The sequence below is a fragment of the Stegastes partitus genome, unplaced genomic scaffold, assembly GCF_000690725.1.
Source record: "Stegastes partitus isolate 25-593 unplaced genomic scaffold, Stegastes_partitus-1.0.2 Scaffold854, whole genome shotgun sequence".
NCBI classification, from domain to species: Eukaryota; Metazoa; Chordata; class Actinopteri; family Pomacentridae; genus Stegastes; species Stegastes partitus.
In genome coordinates, this window is record NW_007578585.1 from 91,474 (window position 1) to 111,829 (window position 20,356).

At 38.2% G+C, this 20,356-nt stretch overlaps 1 protein-coding gene across 1 annotated transcript in view; it reads left to right on the top strand.

Moving 5' to 3' along the window:
• The first annotated feature begins 5,266 nt into the window (after positions 1–5,266).
• The window catches only part of ca8 (carbonic anhydrase VIII), a 23,481-nt gene continuing 8,391 nt past the window's right edge, over positions 5,267–20,356 (top strand). Inside the window, exons 1-6 of the mRNA XM_008293042.1 lie at positions 5,267–5,575; positions 13,176–13,367; positions 13,583–13,707; positions 17,650–17,745; positions 19,409–19,471; positions 19,591–19,639. Of these exons, the coding sequence (XP_008291264.1) occupies positions 5,503–5,575; positions 13,176–13,367; positions 13,583–13,707; positions 17,650–17,745; positions 19,409–19,471; positions 19,591–19,639 (598 nt within the window). The 5' untranslated portion in view covers positions 5,267–5,502. The remainder of the gene's footprint in view (positions 5,576–13,175; positions 13,368–13,582; positions 13,708–17,649; positions 17,746–19,408; positions 19,472–19,590; positions 19,640–20,356) is intronic.

The window sequence follows — 20,356 nt, forward strand, 5'->3', positions numbered from 1 at the left end:
AGAACAAGAACTCTCTTAAGAAAGGAAGACAAAAGTACAATTTATATTAAAGGCCAGCAGGGCTGTTTGTGAGATCTGACGGAACTTTACTTGCAGCTGTTGTGCTTTACAGTGACGTTTCTTACTTTTCAGATGACATTATGTTAAATTACATGTATCTGCTGAAGACTAACTCTAACACTACCTCCCTAACCTTTAACCTAAACCACGTCTGTATACTAAAGTGTATTGATATTCTACTATCTGATTGTCCAAACAAATTTAAGTCCCTACAACATGAGTAATACACAAACATAAAATTTTACTCAGGTGTGATCAACAGACCCCTCCAGCTCAAAATACTTTCAGCTCAAAGCTACAAGCAGCAGTGGTTACTTCATAGATTCAAGCGTTCGTTAGATTGCAAGTGTATTTTGAAAGCTGACACAACAGCTATCACACAGAAATGCTAAAAGAAAAAAACTAAGCAGTCACATGACCGAGTCCTTGATTTTCAGATGCGGCATTGTGTTGCCATCAGCAACATCTCAACCATGAAAACGAGGTCAGGGAAGAAACTTTGTCAGCATGACTCAGCCGCTGCGCAGAGGAGTCGGGGCTTTGAGAAAATCTCGTGAAGAAAGTGGATTCAGTGTTTCAGAAAGCTTCGCTCAGGAAAGTCAGCGTGTGACAACAGCTTCATCAGCAGGTGTCAGATCTGAGGATGTTTGAGCTGATTGGTTGAATTCTCTCTTCACTGCCATATGATGCTTAGTTCTGTGGTTCCTGCAGCAGATACTTGACCAAAAACCTCAAGATGTCACCTCTAATTTTATTCTATGATGCTGACCAAAGGTGACTGACAGGCTGACATGGTTGACCTTCATTCTCGCTGGTGAGTTGCCATGGTAACAGGAGTCTAAAAACGGGACACTGTCCTCCCATTTCATGTATTGATCCAGCATCTAAACTGCTTCACTAATGAAGACAATGCTTTCCTGTATCACGTACAGCAACACGAACACCAGTGATTGACTTCGTGTTGATGGATGTGCAGTGAGACATGCAGCAGTAGGTGTTACCAGGTCAGCATAGTTCCTTTCATAAATCTGTTCACATGTTGAACTTGGATTAAAGGAATCAAAGACAACATATGATACAAACCTGTTTGCCTGAAAAAGGATGAAAATATATGTTTTACTGGATAAAGGAAAGAGCAGAGTGTTGTCTCTTTGTAAATGGGAAATATGTTTCTTTATATACATTTAATTTTTAAAAAGGGCTCTTTGGATTCAATAGTCACAACAGTGACAAAAAAGAAAACAAATCTTCATGACTGTGTGGCTACTTACAACACAATACCACTCGATGGCAGCATGTAGAAAAGGTTACTACAAAATATTCAGTGCAAGGAGGGGGAGGACAAAATCACAGGAGGGAATTAAAACTAAATAAAATGTCAAAGTTAATGTGCAGAGTTTAAATATTTAAATTATGCAATCATTTGAATATAAAAAAGTATTACAATAAGTCAACTGTGGCTGCAGGGGAGCTGTATTGGCTTATTGTTTCCTGCAGGGAGAAGCAAAGTGCCATATTTTGGAAAAGACCACTCAGTGAGTGTAGCATGTAGTGACCGTGTCCAAAATGTGCAGCATGTGTCAAACTATCTAATGCAGATGAATAAATGTAGTGTATGCATCTAAAATGTCTTCATGTACTCGCTCAATATTTCCTGTAAGGTTAAAGTATCATACAGTCAACCACAGCTGCTGCCAGTATTTTACTGTCTTTACAGTGTTACAGATGTAATTTATCTAAACACTTAATTACTGTATAATCGGTGACTCCACTATGCAGAATATAAGATTTATGATATAATACTGTAACTACACTTTCCAGTAATATACAGGTTTTATATCTGTTGCCACTGTAATCAACATTTTTTTAAATTTAATTTAATTTTTTTTTTACGTTTTGTCTTTGTTGTTGTGTGTCTACTTTTTGTTGATTTATGTCTCATTAGTGTTGTTTTGTGTCTGTTTTTTTTGGCATTTTCTCTCCTGTTTGTGTCATTTTATGGCAATGTTTTTGCACCGTTCACTTAGCAGCCTGCTGTTTATGATCATTCTTGTTTTTAACACCAATAAAAGCATTAAATATTAGAGTTTTGAACCATATTAAGGGGGAAAAAAATAATACAGCACTATTAGAATTTGGCTGTATTTCAATGTTAATTACGTTTTTTTTTTTGTTTTTTTTTAAAACACATGATGATCCAACTTCAGTAAGTGTTGGACAGGAGGTGACATCGTTAGTGTCTGGTGAAATTACTTGGCCTATATAGAGTGTTCATAATTCCCAGAGGATGAAGCCCACTGACTACAGTGATCTCCTGACTTTTTAAATAGCACCATCAGCAGGTTTATTTTTGTGGTTTCAAGTAATATCTCAACAGTTGATGAGAGACTTGCATGGGTTCAAGAAGTACACTTTTACCTGTTGTAATTTAAAACTAAATGGGGTGGTTCTGTAGTTTAGGCTGGAAAAAGCCTGTTTGACATCTCCATGTAGCAGCTGAATTGCGAGTTGGACAAAGCAGGCAGCTGCTCAGGAGTCCCAGACCCTAAGGGAACCCGAAGCCCCAGGTTGACTGTACTCTATTTCTGTTTGCACTGTTTGATTAAAAGAACATTAGTCAGAAATGTGTCCATCTGAATCAACAATGATGAGTTCTCTGTCCTCCCAGTGATGTATTTTAAGGCTATAACAATGACTAGTTCCATTAAGATAAGATAATGTAAGACAAACTTCAGTGATTCATCACCAGGGAAATTCAGATCTTAAAGCAGCTACATAACAATGAAGCACAGTTAATTATTAGACAAGAGATACAAAAGTAGAATAAAGACAACAACATAGGAAACATGCAGTGTTTAGAATTGCAAATAAAAGTTAAGATCACTTGTTATTGCACTTGAAAAGTTATAATTATCAATATGTGAGACAGTTTTTTTTTTTTTTTAAATAACAGACTGATTATCAGAAAGTATTGCATAAATCGTGGAATGTGCCTGTCATCATTCCCTGAAGCCACTGCTAACATATGTTCACATTTGTGAGCTGGTACCATGTTTGTTTTTTGGGAGCGTTGAACATTTTTGCTACTTAAATATGCAATTTTGAGCATAAATATAAGCATAGCAGCAAACAACTATCTGCTATGACAAGATATAGTGGAGTCTTGAGCAGAGAATCAAGTCACGTTCTCACTGTGTGCTGTAATCCAAGCCTTAGTCTTAGTAGTCAATCTGGCTGAATGTGCATGTGAGTTCCTCCCATTGAAACAATTTTAAAACAGAGTATTTTATTTATGTTATTAATCTAATTTACGTGCACATGTTTCTTTTCCAGTCAATGTGGCAGTCTGCCCTGGAGAAACAGGTGAAGATAACATTATTTTACTATGCCAGGGTGGTTTGTGGCTGGAATATTTTCTGTTGGCTCTCATATATGAGGTGTGTCAGAAAAGTTCCAGGACCGGTGTCACAAAAGATATATTTCAAATCCAAACTACAAACTACAAACTACCAAACTACCTTCAGACGATCAGCCAGCACGTCTACAAAGAAATCCTGCGGTGTTTACGTCATTCAGTGCATGAGAAGAGGTGAGAGTTGTGGCAGGACAAGTCGTGGCTGCTTCACCATGACAACGCGCCTGCTCACAATGTCCTGAGCATCCCACAGTTCCTGGTTGAGAAGAACATCTCCGTGCTGGAGCAACCTCCCTACTCACCCCACCTGGCTCCGTGGGATCTTTTCCTCTTCCCCAAGCTCAAGGAGGTCATCAAGGAGACCCGTTTTGAAGATGTGGATGACATCAGGATGGCTGTGATGACGGAGCTGCAGAGGATCCCGGAAGAATCCTTCCAGGAGTACATGGTGGCGTGACAAAGAAGGCTGGGAAAGTGTGTTAGACTCCAGGAGGATTACTTCAAAGGGGAAAACTTGTAGTTTGGATTTTGTATTTGAAATATATCTTTTGTGACACCAGTCCTGAAACTTTTCTGACACACCTCATGTACAACCTTTGTTGTTGTAAATTAAATGTGAAGGAAGGGGTGAGGCATGGCCGACATGTCCATTTGGTTTGGTTTGATGCTCTGGTGACATCCAGTGGATCCAAATGTCACACACAGAACCTTTAAAAGATCCATCAGTTCTAGAGCACCTGTTTGATTCTGGATAACTGAGGAAATACTGAAGAAAAACAGCCATGTTTAATGGAGGTTAAACTGGTGTCCAACAACAGATTGTTTGCCCCAGGACCCATTAGGAGGTTAGTCCGGCCGTGGTGCAGATGTGGACCACAGGCAGAGAGAACTACATGTTCTGTTTTTGGATTTACAGCATGGAAACAAGGGAGCTTGCCTTCATTTTTGTGACTCCGAGGACAGTTTCCTGATAAAGAATGTAGGGCAATTAACATCAGCAGCCTGCAGGGTATGGGTTAAGAAAGAAAGAAATTAACCAAGGAGGAACAATCAGGACTATGAACAATGTGTCCCTTTTGACTTTTTGCACATGCTTTTCTGCAAAAAACCCCTGTTTAAAAATACATTACAGTCTAGCCAGTTCATGAAAGTATAACAGGGCAGTCTTCAGTGAAACTCATCTGGGACGAAGCACTGAGCTTTTGCCAAAGTGAATGCGGCTGCTCGAGGGTTTGTTCCTCCGTCCATCTTGAAGTCATCAGAGTTAGGAGAACAGTTTGGCCTTTCAGTTTCTCCATTCCCGCTGTTTTCAGCCTATTTTCTCTACCACTGCTGCTTCCTTCACCCAAGGGTGGGTCAGAAACACCAGCATGACCTTCCTGCCAGCATTCCAACACACACACACATACACGATACCACCGGGGTACGCAAAACAGCACCGAGGTTCAGCATAACAAGACACGCAAGTCAAACTGAAACCCACTAATGATAATAAGCTGATGGAAAGAAAAATAATTAAAGCTGATACACTTTACAGTTTACTTGCACTCATGAACGGAGGGAGCGTGGAGGGCAGGGGCGTGAAAGAGAAACACTGATCTGTCATTAGATGGAGGGAAGCCAGGCCGAGCGAACACACCTGCAGAGAAACAGAGAGAACGAAAGGAAGACGGAGAGGAAGAGAGAGAGATAACAGCAGAGTAAAGTGGGGAGAGAAAAGAAGGAGGAGCAACAGAGAGTAAAGAGAAACACTGAGGCAGAGCTCTTCACACACATCAGTTAGTGGCTTTAAGAGGACAAGAGCCAGAGAGGAAAGTAGGATAAGAAGAAAAAAGAAAAAAAAAGGAAGGGAGAAAGAAAAAGACATAAAGGAGAAAGTGAAAGAGAGTTGTTGCTCAGCTGGGAATCCCTCCAACAGACTGCAAAGACTTCAGTTTGTGTCCAAGTGAACGGACAAAGCAGCCTGACTGGGAATCTACTGGGAGCACGGACTGGTTTGTACCACAGCGAGCAGGTTGCCAAGCACCATGGCCGACAACGTGAACGAGGAGTCGGATTATAATCCAGGGAAAGATGAGCTGGACTGGGGTTATGAGGAAGGTAGGCTGGTCTTCATCAGTGTGTAAAGGGATGCTGGGAGATAAAGTATGTGATGGGACACAATGGGTTTAAACAGAAAACTTTCCAGAGCCTGTTAGTAAGTTTTGAAGTGATGACACAGACTTTAAAGCTGAGTTTGGGTTGGTGCACTTTAAAAAGAATCTGTTAGGACAAGACGTACAAATGAAATTGCATCTATCTTGCAGTTTGCTGTCGGGTTATTCCATCTTAAATTATGAGGGGGCCTTAAGTGGACCATCTCTGATTTGCTTGAAACTTTTTAAAATCTCAAACTATGGACATTTAAACTGGCATCTGTGAAATTTTATACTTTACAATTTGAGGCTGTGTTTGAATGACAACAGCTGGAAGCCTCTTAAAGATAAAAGCCAGAAATGTTCACTGTTATTTCTCATGATGCCATTGATTCATGATCTGCAATATTAGACAAGTGGATCAAATAATCTCTGATTATGGATGAGATGAAATATGCTGATAGGGCAAACTGATAAACTGATACAGAAATCAATGAGTGATATTTTATTAACCATATGTGGTTGCATGTCAGACTCATACAAAACTAAACATATAGAATACTTTTTAATTTGAAATACTTGGGCACAAAAATGGAGGAAAAAAGTTGTTTCGGTTGGACTTTCATACCTGATTATGACAAACTGTACCACAGAAGTATTGGTAGCTCAATTGAAGAAGAACAGAGGTCTCGAGTTTCCAAATGGTTTTCCAAATATAGCTTAGAGAACACATTTTTGAATACAGCCATGATAGCTGTAATAACAGTCGTAATTTTAAGTCACTTCATACATCACTTTTTCCCCCCTAAAAAGTATCTGAATGTATTCTACATATCAAATTAAAATTTCTCAAATGTCTTCATAAATATCTGTATTTTAAGCGACAAAAAATTTCCAGCAAATCAGAGATGAGAGAAATTATTCCAAAGATTTGATTATCTGAGATGGAATGAGCCTGTGAAGACAAATAATGGCCCATGAGCCAAATACAGATTTTTCTCCATAATGACAGCTGACGTTTTAACAATGATTGTCTTCCTCACGTCTTATTTACTTTGTCGCTTTTAGATAATGTCTTATAATTTTACTGTAGGTAACAATATACATAAAAGGCTTGTGTCAATCCTATTGTTTGTAAAGCAATAATGCAATTATTCCCATCCTAAACACCAACAGATGGCAGTTTAACAGAAACACTATAGTTGTAGAGTAAATAAACAGGCAGGTGTAGCTCTATTAGCCCTCATTTATCATTGGAAATATTGCATCTGCACTCAAATACGATGAAATAAAACATTTGCCTGCCTCAGCTACATCCATAAATCTATGTTGGCCCTTTATTGGTCTATAGCTCTAATACATATTACTTTACAGACTTTTACACATGCTACAGGGCCTATAAAAACTATTTACCCTCCATGGACATCTTCCCTTTTTATTGCTTTATTTGAAAATGGCACATGCATAAATCTGTCAGGAGCAGGATGTCCTTAGAAACCGAGTGACTGTGCCAGAAAGAGGCCACAAGACACCTGTGACTCCTCTGAAGGAGTCACTTCAAAGGGGTTGAACACTTAAGCAGTCACCTATTTTTACATTTTATACTTTTCTTTAATTGACTTTGTCTAAATCTGTTCGACTTTGGCATTAACGAGTCTTTTTAAGAAAAATATAGAAATTCTGATCGTGAAAGTCAAATTAAATTGACCATGATCCAGTCTTGGAAAGCAATTAAAAGGGAACACTTCCAAGGGGAGTGAATACTCTTTGTAGACACTCTATGTGAGCATCTATTGTCCCTCCATGTATAGGAATAGATTCACCATCTATTAGTACAAGAGTTATATTTGCTAAACCAGTGGTGCCACACAGAGGGGCTACAGATGAATAAGCTGAATAATTATGATTTAACAGGATTTCCAGATGATATCATCCTGAATTGAATAACCTAATTGAAAAAAAAATGTGGTTTTTCTTTTAATAAGTTTTTCTCACAGCACCGTTAATAACTGAAATGGAGGACCATGACCCTTGTTCTTCTGAAGGGGGATGTTGAGAATCAGTATCCTCAACAATATGTGGCAAAGCTGTGGCTCAGGTGGTAGAACGAGTAGGTCAATGATCGGAAGGTTGATTCCACCCTGAAACCTGTGTCATTGTGTCCTTAGGCAAGACGCTTCACCCGCCTTGCCTGGTGTGAATACGTATGAATGGATTGTTTGAGGTGGTGGTCGGAGGGACACATGGCAGCCACGCCTGTGTCAGTCTGCCCCAGGGCGGCTGTGGCTACAATCATAGCTACCACCACCGAAATGAATGTGTGTGAATGAGTAATGTCAGTGTAAAGCGACTTTCAGTGCCTAGAAAAGTGCTTTATAAATCTGATCACACTTCTCATGAATCTTATGCATGGTCTCGTTAAACAAATCCTTATGATGCCGTTTTTCTTTTCTTCTTCTTTACTTGGATTCCCACAATGTAAAAGAATTGCAAAGTGGCTGCTGTCACTGCCACTCACATAAACTTTTGTCTATTGAGGAAATAAATGCAGACGTTCTGTTTTACAACTTTCACGTCACAGCACTGATGTTACTTTCTCAGATATGACCAAACTCCACCTGGGCCACAGAAAACTCCGCTCACAGGCCACACTAGTTCTCTGAGTGTATAATTGGTGGGCTGTTCCTTTAACTCTCTGTCAAGTCAGTCATTTTTAAAAGAGCAAGAAATCCGACACTGCACAGCGTTTGTTGTACAGCTCACCTGGAGCTGACTGCTGTGAGCGCCAATTAAACTTTTCCAAGGAGGGAAAGAAAACCTGTTGTCCTTCAACTTTGCATCGCAAATAGTTTTATCAGCCACTTGGATGTGGTTTATAAATGTTAAACTGACAGTGAGTCATGCATTTATGTGTTCTATGTCTTTTTTCTGCCTTTACTGAGCATCGAAGGATGCACTGTGATGCTGAACTGTACATTTCTTACTGTAAGTATGCTGAATGATATGCAACGCTTTGTATGCATAGATAAGACTCTAATGCATGACTTGTAAACGCTACCAGTGTCCTGTGGGAACCTGTTATCTTGGAATCAGTGCTTTCATAGGGGAGGCAATTAAGTAATTGAACGCTCCACTGGCACAGATGATACATTTCAAGCTGGTTTCTCTTGCAAGGAACATTTTCTTGTAAGAGAAACTGCTGAGATTAGACTCCCTGCAGGACACTTGTGAATACTTAAAGTTTATAATTCTCCAATAAGATAAAAGTACAAAAGCAAGAGTTTCAACTAGAATATGAACAAAAATTTTGGATGTTTCTGAAAGATCTCAAAGTTAAGCAGGCAGCAGTGACAGGTGGGTAATAGTAGAAACTGTACACAATGATAGTATGTTGCTGACAGAGGCCATCCACTAAATTTATCATTTTATGTATAATATCTGGAAGTTTGTGGTTTGAGCTGCGTCTGAATGTGCATCTGCAGTCATGCTAGTTGTTGGAAATTGTTTGATTTCTGTACTGCAAGTTTTTCAGACTCATGACCACCGACTACAGAGAAACACAGAACGGGTTTACAAGTTATGTCATACAAGCAATGTTATGTTGTAGGGGAGGTCTAGACAGAAAGCTGACGAACAGACAATTAATGAGGTAAAATTAGTCCAGTGTTTTCCTCAAACTGTCCGTCATTGGTCCTCACTTTACTCATTTCATTAATACCATTTTGTAAACAGTAATCCAGCTGTAATGGATTACATTTCACTACAAAATGATCAAATGAAAATCAACATTATGATGATGAAAAAAAAAACTCTGTGAAAATCTGGAAACAAGGCTGTAAGCAAAAATATATTTTTTTAAAAACAGTGGAATACTGTACTGTTAAAAAAATGGTAAAAAATAGCAACAAATATCTGTAATATTTTGTTAAAATAGTCATACATTGCAAAAGTAAGAATTACAATTTGAAAAATACAGCTTTTCAATATGGACCCTATATACAGTTTGGGCCTTTTTTTGCTTTACAGTTTACATGTAAATTAATATCTTTTGCTGTGATTTTGCTGCCTGTAATTGACCAACACAGGGATAATCTATATACAGTCAGAAAGATAATTTACATTTTTCAATTCTTAATATTCTTATTTTTTATTTCAAATCATGGCAAATATCTAGAAAATAACATTAAAAAGAATTGAATACAGTAAAATAGTGTGTAATAGTACAGTCATTCATGGCCATTAATAATAATAATAATAATAATAATAATAATAATAATAATAATAATAAGAAGAAGAAGAAGAAGAAGAAGAAGAAGAAGAAGAACGAATGGTAAATTCATAGAAATACAGATTTTTGATGTGGACATTAAATCCTTTTTTTTTTTTACAGTCTAATTCTAAATGAATAGTTTTTTTCTGGTATTTAACTAGATATTACCTGTAACTTAACAAAACAGGGTAAGTCGGTAAAGTAACCGTAAATTGTTGAAAAAATATACTTCAAAACTGTTAAAACCTGCTGGTAAACTTGCATAAACCTGAACACTGAAAACCAACTCCAGCTACAACTTCTTCTTCTCGTACGTATATACGCTTGACTACAATCTACCAAACAAACTACTGCAGAAAACAAGTCTCTGCAGCCTGACAAACTCAGACTTTGAGCCTTTTCAAATGCAGTATTGTAGCTGCAGTGAGACACTCGCTGCTGTCAGTAAATTGTTGTCAAGGCTGTAGTTGCTGAGGAAGCCGGGAATGTGACGACTCCCCACCTCTGTGCTGTGGACCCAACAGTGAGTCAGTGTGGAGAGTCTGCTGTAGCAAGACAAGCTGTGAGGAGCTGAGTTCATTTTCTTGGAGGGACTCGGGCACACTGGACCTTTTATGAACACGATACTCCCTCAATGTGTTTGGTTCCTCTTTTTAAAACTCAGTAGGTTCCCCACATGTTTCACTGTTCTCCCTACACTGGTACCACCAAGCTGAAAGCCGAAGTGAATCTAGACTTTTGGTGGTATCACTTTCTCTGCACTGTGTTTGGTTTGAGCTTCACTCTCTGCCAGTGTAGGAAAACTTAAGCCGACAGCAACAGTAAAGTTTCCACCTGTTGTCGTTTGGTCAACCATATTATAATTTCTCACATCTGCTTCAACCTTAAAAGTCGCCTCCTGTCCCAGTTACGACAGCCTGACCCTCTTTCTGCAACCGCATCCTGCTTTAATCTGTTTTTAAGCACCATAAACTCTGCTCTCATTGTCACAATCACAGCAAGAAATCCTGCAGCACTGAGAGGAAGCACAAGGGGGGATTGCAGGCCCATTTCAACCAGTCTAGTCTTTAGTAGAAGAGGAAGGACTTGTCGTGTTTGTATCGGTTCTACATGTGTTCTTCTGAAACCATCGTCTTACACACACAGGTCTGTTTCCAACACTTTAAAAGGAAATTACACTGACTTACCCAGACTCTAACCAGAACGACTGCTTACCCGACCCCTAGCCACACCTTAAACCAAGTATTCATGGTAGAATTAAATTTGTGTTTGTTGACAAGATGACCTTTATGCTTGTTGATTCATACTTATGGCTGAGTGACTGTATTCAGGTCAGATAGATGCACAGATCTGTGTTTTATTTAGGTACTGAAACACTAAAAACATACACATGTATACATCCATCAGAATCAGTATTTGCTCCACATGAGGCTTCGTGTTCGCTGTGATCCTGAATCTGACAGTTCGTTTGAGGCAACGTCATAAAGAACAAAAACTCACGATGCTTTGAAGCCAGGCAGGTGACCGCTACGGCTACCACATGATGCTGACGGGGTGTTTTCAGTAATTGAGTAATGTTTGGTTGCTCTGCTGAGTCCTTGTGTCAAGTTGATAACAATAATTGCTGCAGTACGGTGCATGTTAGCTCACCTGCATGAAACACATGTTGACGTGTCCCAGTAGGAAAACCTCAGTTGAAAATAACAAAATGAATGATGGCTGAATTCCATTTGACTGATTCAGTTGTAGGATCCTAGACTGGGTTGCACCAGTTATCCGTCACTAAGTCTGTGTGTAAAGCCATATTTTCTCATTTTCAACAACTTATCAAATTGGGATGCACCAGTTGAAAACCAGTAAAACGTTTAGTAGCACTTCTTGCAGCATCCAATCAGTGAAATGATGCAGAAAACGATCCATCATGTAGCATTTATGAACAAGCATTACAAGCAGTGTCTAATAAACTATAATCTTACTGGTGGTTGAACCAATAGCAGCCATCAGTACCTACATCAGTGTAAAGATCAAGTCGCTGTAGCTTGTCATGGATTGTTTTGTTCCATCGCAAATCAACAGAGACCTACTCAACCATCTCTGTTTTATGTCTGAAAAATTCTGTCTATGAAATTTTACACTGATACATCACTTTTTGAGGGTTTTTTGTCTCATAACATTGTCCGTCGACCCACTTTTAGCAGTTTATTTATTTCGCACATTCAAATTTGAGGCTGTATTTGAGCGACAGTATCTCAGGAAGTATTAAAGACAAGTTTGACTGTTATTTCTCATTGTGTCATTGATTCAGAAATGTAAATTAATAATCTGTATTTTTCATACTATAATTTCATAAATATATTATTTTGTGGTACAGTTTGTCATATCTGCTCAATCAGTTATAAAAGCTCAACAAAAATAACTTTTTGCATTTTTTTTGTTGTCATTTTTGCGACCATGTATTTCATATTAAAAAGAATTCCACATGTTTGTTTTGTATTAGTGTGATATGAAACTACCTGTGGTTCAGAAAATATCACTAGTTGATTTCTGTAAGGGCATTTTTCATGAATTAATGACACGATGAGAAACAACAGTGAAAACTTCTGGCTTTTATCTGTAATAATTCCTGAGATATTGTTCTTCAAACAGAGCCTCATGTGCAAAAAAAAAAAACGATGCTAAAAATGTGTTAAATAATTATTCAAAAAAATGTTTTTTCTCAAAATTTATTTGATATATCAATCTAAAAAATTGTAAAATATCTTTATAAATATCCATATTTTATGCTGTAAACATACATTTCAGGCAGATTCGATATGGATGTGCAGAAACTGATCTAAACATGAGGTGATCTGGGATGGAATGAGCCAGTAGTCAGTCGATGAACTGTATTTAGCACCAACCAGGCCCACTGCATGAGATTTTGTGCGACCTGCTTCAATTTAATGTAAACTGACTTTGGAAACACTCATATTACAACCAGACCATGTTTGAACCCATGACCAGCTGGTGCAACTGGCTCACTTTACTGGTAATATTCATGCTGACTTACTGTCACACTGGGATGGTTTACTGGGTCGTTGAATAGAGTTCAGCCACCGTGAATCTGCACCTGCACCTTTCCTGCTAGTCCAAATGTGCTCTGTGAACGAGGACTATTACAACGCTGTGTTCCTGTAGTTACTAAAAGTTTATGCTCAAGAAACTCTACAAATCCTCATGTAAGACTCGTAGAAATGTGTGTATATTTTACAACAATAACGTATAAAATTTTCTGTGACTGTTTTCACTCATAAAGGTGTAGAATGGGGACTCCATTTCCCAGCAGCCAACGGAGAATACCAGTCCCCCATTAACCTAAACTCCAGGGAGGCTCAGTATGACCCGTCGCTCCTGGACGTCGGTTTATCTCCGAACTACGTGGTGTGTCGAGACTGCGAGGTCATCAACGACGGACACACTGTTCGCATCATCCTCAAGTCCAAGTCAGGTGACCAGAAGTGCTGAGGCAACAGGAGGCTCGTTTATTTGTGTCACTGTGGTTTAGTGGCAGATGATGCATGCATTTTATTTGCAATGTGTGAAAACAAATTCTCACAATAAGTCACCCTTTTGCTTTCACTGTTCCCCTGACCTCTTTCGTTTGTCTTCTGCTTCCTGTGTGATCTTTCCCACAATGCCTCGGGTTTCCTGTGCTGTTTCCAGTGGTTACCGGTGGTCCACTTCCCAGCGACCATGAGTACGAGCTTCACGAGGTTCGCTTCCACTGGGGCAAAGAGAACCAGAGAGGATCAGAGCACACTGTCAACTTCAAGGCTTTCCCAATGGAGGTTAATAACACAACACACACACACACACACACACACACACATAAGAAATACAGAGTTCACGTGTTTAGACTTCTGGTTTTGGTATTTGTCCTTCACCAGATAAGATTGTAGCTTGTTGAGTCCTTGAACACAAAATAACACTTTGGATGCCTGAAAGTGCAAACTGAAAAATACACTTTAACTGTTGAAAACAAATTATCTGTGAGTGTGTGTGACTAGAGATTCATCGATCCATGTCTGTAACCAATAATCTGAAAGAAATGCATACATGATTAGGTGAAATAAGGTTAACATTTAATCAAAAATCTAACGGGGAAAAAATCATATGCAAAGCCAGGTTATCCTTAAAGAGTTATTTTTTTTAATGTTTTGGGACAGTTTTTATTCTTCTTTCATTTCTACATTAGAGTAAATGATGTTTGGGCTAACAAATACAACAACTATTTTTAAGCGAAGACAATTTACTCAACCAACAAACTACATTGAGTTACAGGACTTCACTCTGTAATTTAACGTTTTTAAAATTACATTATGATTGACAGCATAAAGACAAGCCTTTAGGTTAATTACCCATAAAAATATGAGTTGTTCCAACAAAGAATTAGTGTGTTATGTAATTAGTGACTGTAAGAATGAAATTTTTAAGGTAGTGAACGTTTTTAAAAACAAATTACACGAGCTTTGGGCTTTTGTGTGTTTGTTCATGTTGTAGCTTTTAAGTAATTATGTAGTTCAAGGGGGAAAAAAGGCAATTTCAAAGCACAATGTTCAAATTTACAAATTAAATTACACAATAAAAGCATATAAATTGCCTCACAAAGACATGGGACACCTACCAACACGTCTACAGTTTAACATGTGTTATCTAGTTTTGTTTAAAATTCAAACAGAAATGACATTTTATAATTATATGTGCACCACAACTTTTCAGCAGCTCATCCATCAAACCAGCATGCAGACTGCAGACTGTATGCAAGTCATCAAACTTTGCAACTCGATGGTGATTACAAAACTCCAGAAAACCACTTCACTAAGAAATCGTTTTACCACGAAACTCTCTCTAAAACTATAAATTGGTGTTTTTACAGTATGTCTGAATTAGTTTAGAGAGTCAACAAGTAAAAATGTGATGCTAAGTGTTTATTTAAACTTTGGTGAAAGCCTGTGTAGCTGTTTCTCGCGGGCTTTATGCTAAGCTAGGCTAATATCCCTCTGTTGCCTGCTCTGCACTGAAAGCACCGACATGAAAATGACGAGAATCTTCTCATCTCACTTTCTCACAATGAGTGTATTTCCTAAAACTATCGTCTCTATCTTTAAAGGCCATCACTTCGAACTCCGGTTCTGTGTCAGACAGCAGGTCCCGACACAAACATCCGGCATTTGGTTGTACTTTAAGGTCAAAAGCTAAACTCTGGAAATGTCAACATGTCTACACCGGCCCACTGGATCTGATGAGGCTTCAGTCTTTGTTTTGTCACTCTGAGTTTATTGTTTAGTTTGTTTTGGTGGTGTTACCAATATTTTTTTAGCCAATTGTACAACTTAACTTAGCATGCTGACCGTACAGTTCATAACATTGACATTTCTCAGTTTAAAATTGAGAAAGCATTACATAAAGTGATACCATTGTTATATTTAGACTATTGAGACTATAGCCTATATTTAGAGATTGGTCCGGCTATGTTCTTTTCCCTATTTTGTTCCTCCTAGAATCGAGCGCCATGCCAGTGTTGACTCCAACTCTTCTCCGACATCAGTTCTAATTCTTTTTATCCAGCTTGCCTTCGTTAGATTCATTTTTTTTTTCTCTTTGTGGCGTTTACGGTGGAATTTGTGCTGTGCTGGTAGCCATTTGGTCATTTGCTGACATTTGTGGACTCCATTTCTAAGCTAGCGTTGCAGAATGTCATCAGTGTAGAAGAGCAGAAAAAAGGCAATGCAACCGGGAGTGAGCATAAGAAGTCTGGTGCTGAGTTCTTTAAATAGAAATCACTCAATGGGCTAGTACAGGCATCCAAGAAATTTGGTAAAGAAATTCTTATTTTTTAAGTTACTTTGCAATTTGTTCACCTATTGACTAGAAAAAAGTGACTAATACATGCAAATTGCTTCACAGTCGTATGCATAATGTTGTTAAAGTTAGAATATGCAAGTTCTGAAAGAATAAAAGTCTCCTCACATGAATGAAAAGTGACATTTCTGAGTCAGTATGCTGACTTGATGATTCTACATTAGTCTCTGCTTGAAGTCCTGTGAGGGACCGAGCTGCAAACCACAAGGACTCGCAGGAGAATTCAAAAGCAGGGTTTTTATTTCACCCAAAAATTACAAATAAGATTACAAAAAAACAACACTAAATTCAGGCCCATAGAGGTGGTCAAAAGAACAGTTACACACAATAGGGGAAACATAAAACACCTACAGCTAAACTAACAACAAAAAGCACAAAACAGTACAATTGGTGTACTTGATCAAGAGAGTAATACCAACAAACCCCCAAAATATCCAATTACCCAACACAAATCAAATGAATGAAGTAGTATTTAAAATAAATAAACCCGGTCCACCCCTCGAGGTGGCAGGCACTTGGTATGGTCTGATTGATATAAAGGCCTGGTGCTTGCCTGACACCTGAATCCAGCCACGTGACCACAGCTGCCCAAGACCAGATACCCAGAACCGGTAAAACAAAGAAAAGATTGAAACTACTACTACAGCTTGAAACAATGCTGAACATCCAATAGTTAACTAAACGTGTGCACGATAAATATAACTTCAGTACTTAAGCAAAGACTGAATAAATGAATGTGTTGATTGAAGTGATGCATTATGTGTTGGGGTTACTGACATGCCTGGTTGGGATGGCTGCACAGTTTTCACACAGGTCTTCTCTTGTGATGAATTTAGTTTTTGCAAGTAATAATTGTTTTCTCTGATGAGCAAATGTGGAAGTAGCTTGAGTTTAATCTAATGCATGAACAGATGTTAAGGAAAAAGATCAGGATCACACTGTTCACAGTCAACACTCGTTTCTTTTAATCTTTTGTGAAGCCAAACTTGATTATTTTATATGTATATATAATTCTAACTAAACCTAAAACAGTCAGATGCTTTATTTTTTGACAGCAATTTGTGTCAGTTTAGGATAATGTATTAGCAACACATTTAGCTGTGTGAAGGACTTCCTGAGGCATCTACAAGGATAAATCTGCTGATAATGATCATATGATCGTCTCCTAACGACTAGGATTGTTTGTCCAAAGCCTGACATGTCTGTGTCATAAAGCTCTATTGTTTTTGGAAAAAAAAACACATCAGCGATTCTGTGTGACCTGTTCTGTGTTCACGAACGAACTAATGTCACAGAATCTCACAAACGCTGCCCTGCTGCTCCAAATATTTATGAGAACACCACCCCCAACCAATATCATGTTTCTTTCTGCTGGAATAATGTTTGCTAAAGATATGAGACTACCATCTGCATGTTTTAGGACAAACGGAGGGAACGTGATGGACTCTTTCATTCTTGGTTTTAGTCTTTTAATGATCTTATGATATGGAAAATCACCAGATTATCCCTTGAAACTGGACTGAATATGCGTAAAAAGTGGCTCTTTTTATAGGTCAAGGCTGCGTTTTTCAACAGTCCTTCACTCCCTGTTTTAGGACACTTCTCCCCACTTGTGCAAATTGCAAAATCAATGTCCAATTAGGAGGTTACAGAGCAGGATGGACCTGAAACCTCAGTGATGACGGAGGTTTTTTTTTCTGCAGTCTGGTGTTAAATTTACCTTCACCTCTTCTGTTCACATGAACTTGTAAGAGCTCATAGAAAAAGCTCTCAATCACCACCAGCTGATGGTTTTACTCACTTACTTGTGCTCCCTCCACCTGTTCACAACAATGAGCTCTCAGTCACAGGCTCTTTTCTGTTTTCAGCTTCATCTGATTCACTGGAACAGCACTCTGTTCAACACGCTGGAGGACGCTCTGGGGAAGAAGAATGGAGTCCTCATCATAGCTCTATTTGTACAGGTAGAAACATCCACAGTGAGAGCCAGAGGGCGGCTGAAGTAGGTTTTCACAATTTATTCATATTCAGCACAATATCCATATGAATTGGTGCCGTTCCTTGCCTCAGTACTTACCTGGAAATCTGAGCAAGGGCCTACATTTTCTCTATTTTGATATTGCAACAAGAAAAACAGTGAAAAAACAAGCTGAGCCCTATGACTCTACCTCATGCTTGTCCAATACATGCAGTACGTTTGTGTGTTTTTTCATTCATGATAAGAAAAACCCTGGATGAACTTCTGCTACAACACATGCAGCTGACAACAAAACGGCTTTACCCAGAATCATCACTGAATTCTCAAATATTTATATAGATTGGAAGATATTTGTGGATGTACAGTGTTTCACAAATACAATGCTGATGGCTTATATCTACTGTTACTGGCCTCACACACCTCCCCAGTTTTTATTGTTCTCTTATGCATTGCCTGTTTTCTATCTGCTGCCATGTTCTCTTCCCCTCAACCCGACAACACCTGCCCTCCTCCTGACCCTGGCACTGCCAAAGGTTTCTTCTTTTTTTTTTCCCTGTTAAAAGGGTTTTATTTCTTCCCACTGTTACCAAAGAGCTGCTCACTGGGAATCATTTGTTGGGTTTCTCTGTAATATAACATTGTAAAGTCCTGACATTCAGTATGTTGGAAATAAGAGCCATATAAATAAAATTGAGTTAAACTGAATGTCTTCTAATAGACGCAGTTGAAACCGAGGCAAAACTAAACCTGCTAAATACAACAGTCCTATAATCATTTTTATGTATTTCTTTTCTAATATTCTAGTAGTTCCCCTGTTTTGCTTCTTTTTTTAATATAACAGTACAATTCAATAGCAGCTCCAACTACAGCCTACAAATAGCAATTTGCAAAATATAACACAGAGTTCATTAAATATAAGCTTCATGAAGGAAAGATAGATTGCAGGTTTGCTTTGCTTCACTGCATTAGTTGTAGCTCTCAGATTTAGCTAATAAACTACTAATTTCTTGAATGTGTTTCTATTTTCAAAAAAAGTCCTATTTTTCCCACCATGGTCCACATTTTTAAAAACAATGACTTTTGCAGCCCGCTATCAGCCTAAACGTGTTTTCCCTTCCTGCTTTTGTAAAAGTTGTTTTTACGAGTGAACAAGTGAATTCCAGATTAGTCTGAACCAGCCTGAGTAATAGTTTAAGTGTGAGACAAGTTGGAAAGTACTGTCTGCTACATTCCTGTGAAATTCCAGGAAGCGTGAGCCTCGGCTTCCCTGCTGGGAAACCCCTTAAAAACCTTTTGATTTGTATCAGCTGAGTCAAACCTGTGAGAAATGACGTTGGCTCTGAGATGAACGGAGTCATGCCAGCCGAGGAAAACACACCCAGTGAATAAACAGCGACAGTCAGTTTCATTCTACTTTTCACCTCAAACCCTCCTGACCCGCTGAGACCTCGTCTTAACCCTGTCAAACTCACACGTCCTGTTTTCAATGTCTGATTTAACATCTACTTCCTGTTTACTTCCTGTAAGGTAGCAGAAGTTATAAATTAAGCCCTGCTCGAAGCATTGCTAACATCCTACAGACAACCACTGATATTCACTGAAGCACTGATAAGTCCTTCCTGAAACCCAGAATGCTTGTTTGTTGTCAGATTGGTAAAGAGCATCTGGGTCTGAAGGCCATCACTGAAGTTCTACAGGACCTGCAGTACAAGGTGAGGCCACAATGGGAACGATCAGAACGTATTAAATGAACTTCAAATTCTAGATTCATGACCACATTGTTAAACTTGATACACAATGAGAGTAATTGTTTTGTGTTCATTTCCATCAGGGAAAGAGCAAGATAATCCCCTGCTTCAACCCCAACACTCTGCTTCCTGGTAAGAAGAAAATGTTTTTACTTCATACTAGGGATGTCCTGATGACGTTTTTATTATCCTTGATCTGATCCAAGTCATTTGATATTTAGCATCTGCCAATCTGCTGCCATTTTCCTGGATAATGCACACTCAAGGTTAATAAAATCAATTCAGTGTATATGCTTGACAAATGAATGGCTCTGCAGTGCAATAAGAACAATATTGCATTTCTGCATGATTAACATCTAGCAGCAAGTGTGCCACAAAAATGACTTTAAACAATGGAATGCTGTAACAGACTTTTTCTGTACAATAATATTTATTTTTAGCTAATTTAAATACAACCAAACAGTGTAATATATGGCCACACACTGTAAAAGAACAAATTACTATTTGTAAAAATGCCAATGTGTGATTTGTGCATTATTTAGACCTGTTTATTTTATTTTATTTTATTTTATTTTATTTTATTTATTTTATGGTCTATGTATAAATTGTTACTTATTTTATGTGATTTTATGAGCTATTATATTTGTTATGTACCATAATAGGGAAAATCTGTAAAATAGCTTGCAATTGTTTTTTAAAAAAATAATCTGTGATGAACATAATCTTTCTTTAAATAATAAAATATATCTGTAAAATAATGCTGCAGATTCAAATACAGTAGAAAATGGTGTCATTTTATATGGAAAAGTTATAACAGAATGCCTTGTCATTTGTAAAACAGTTTTTTGT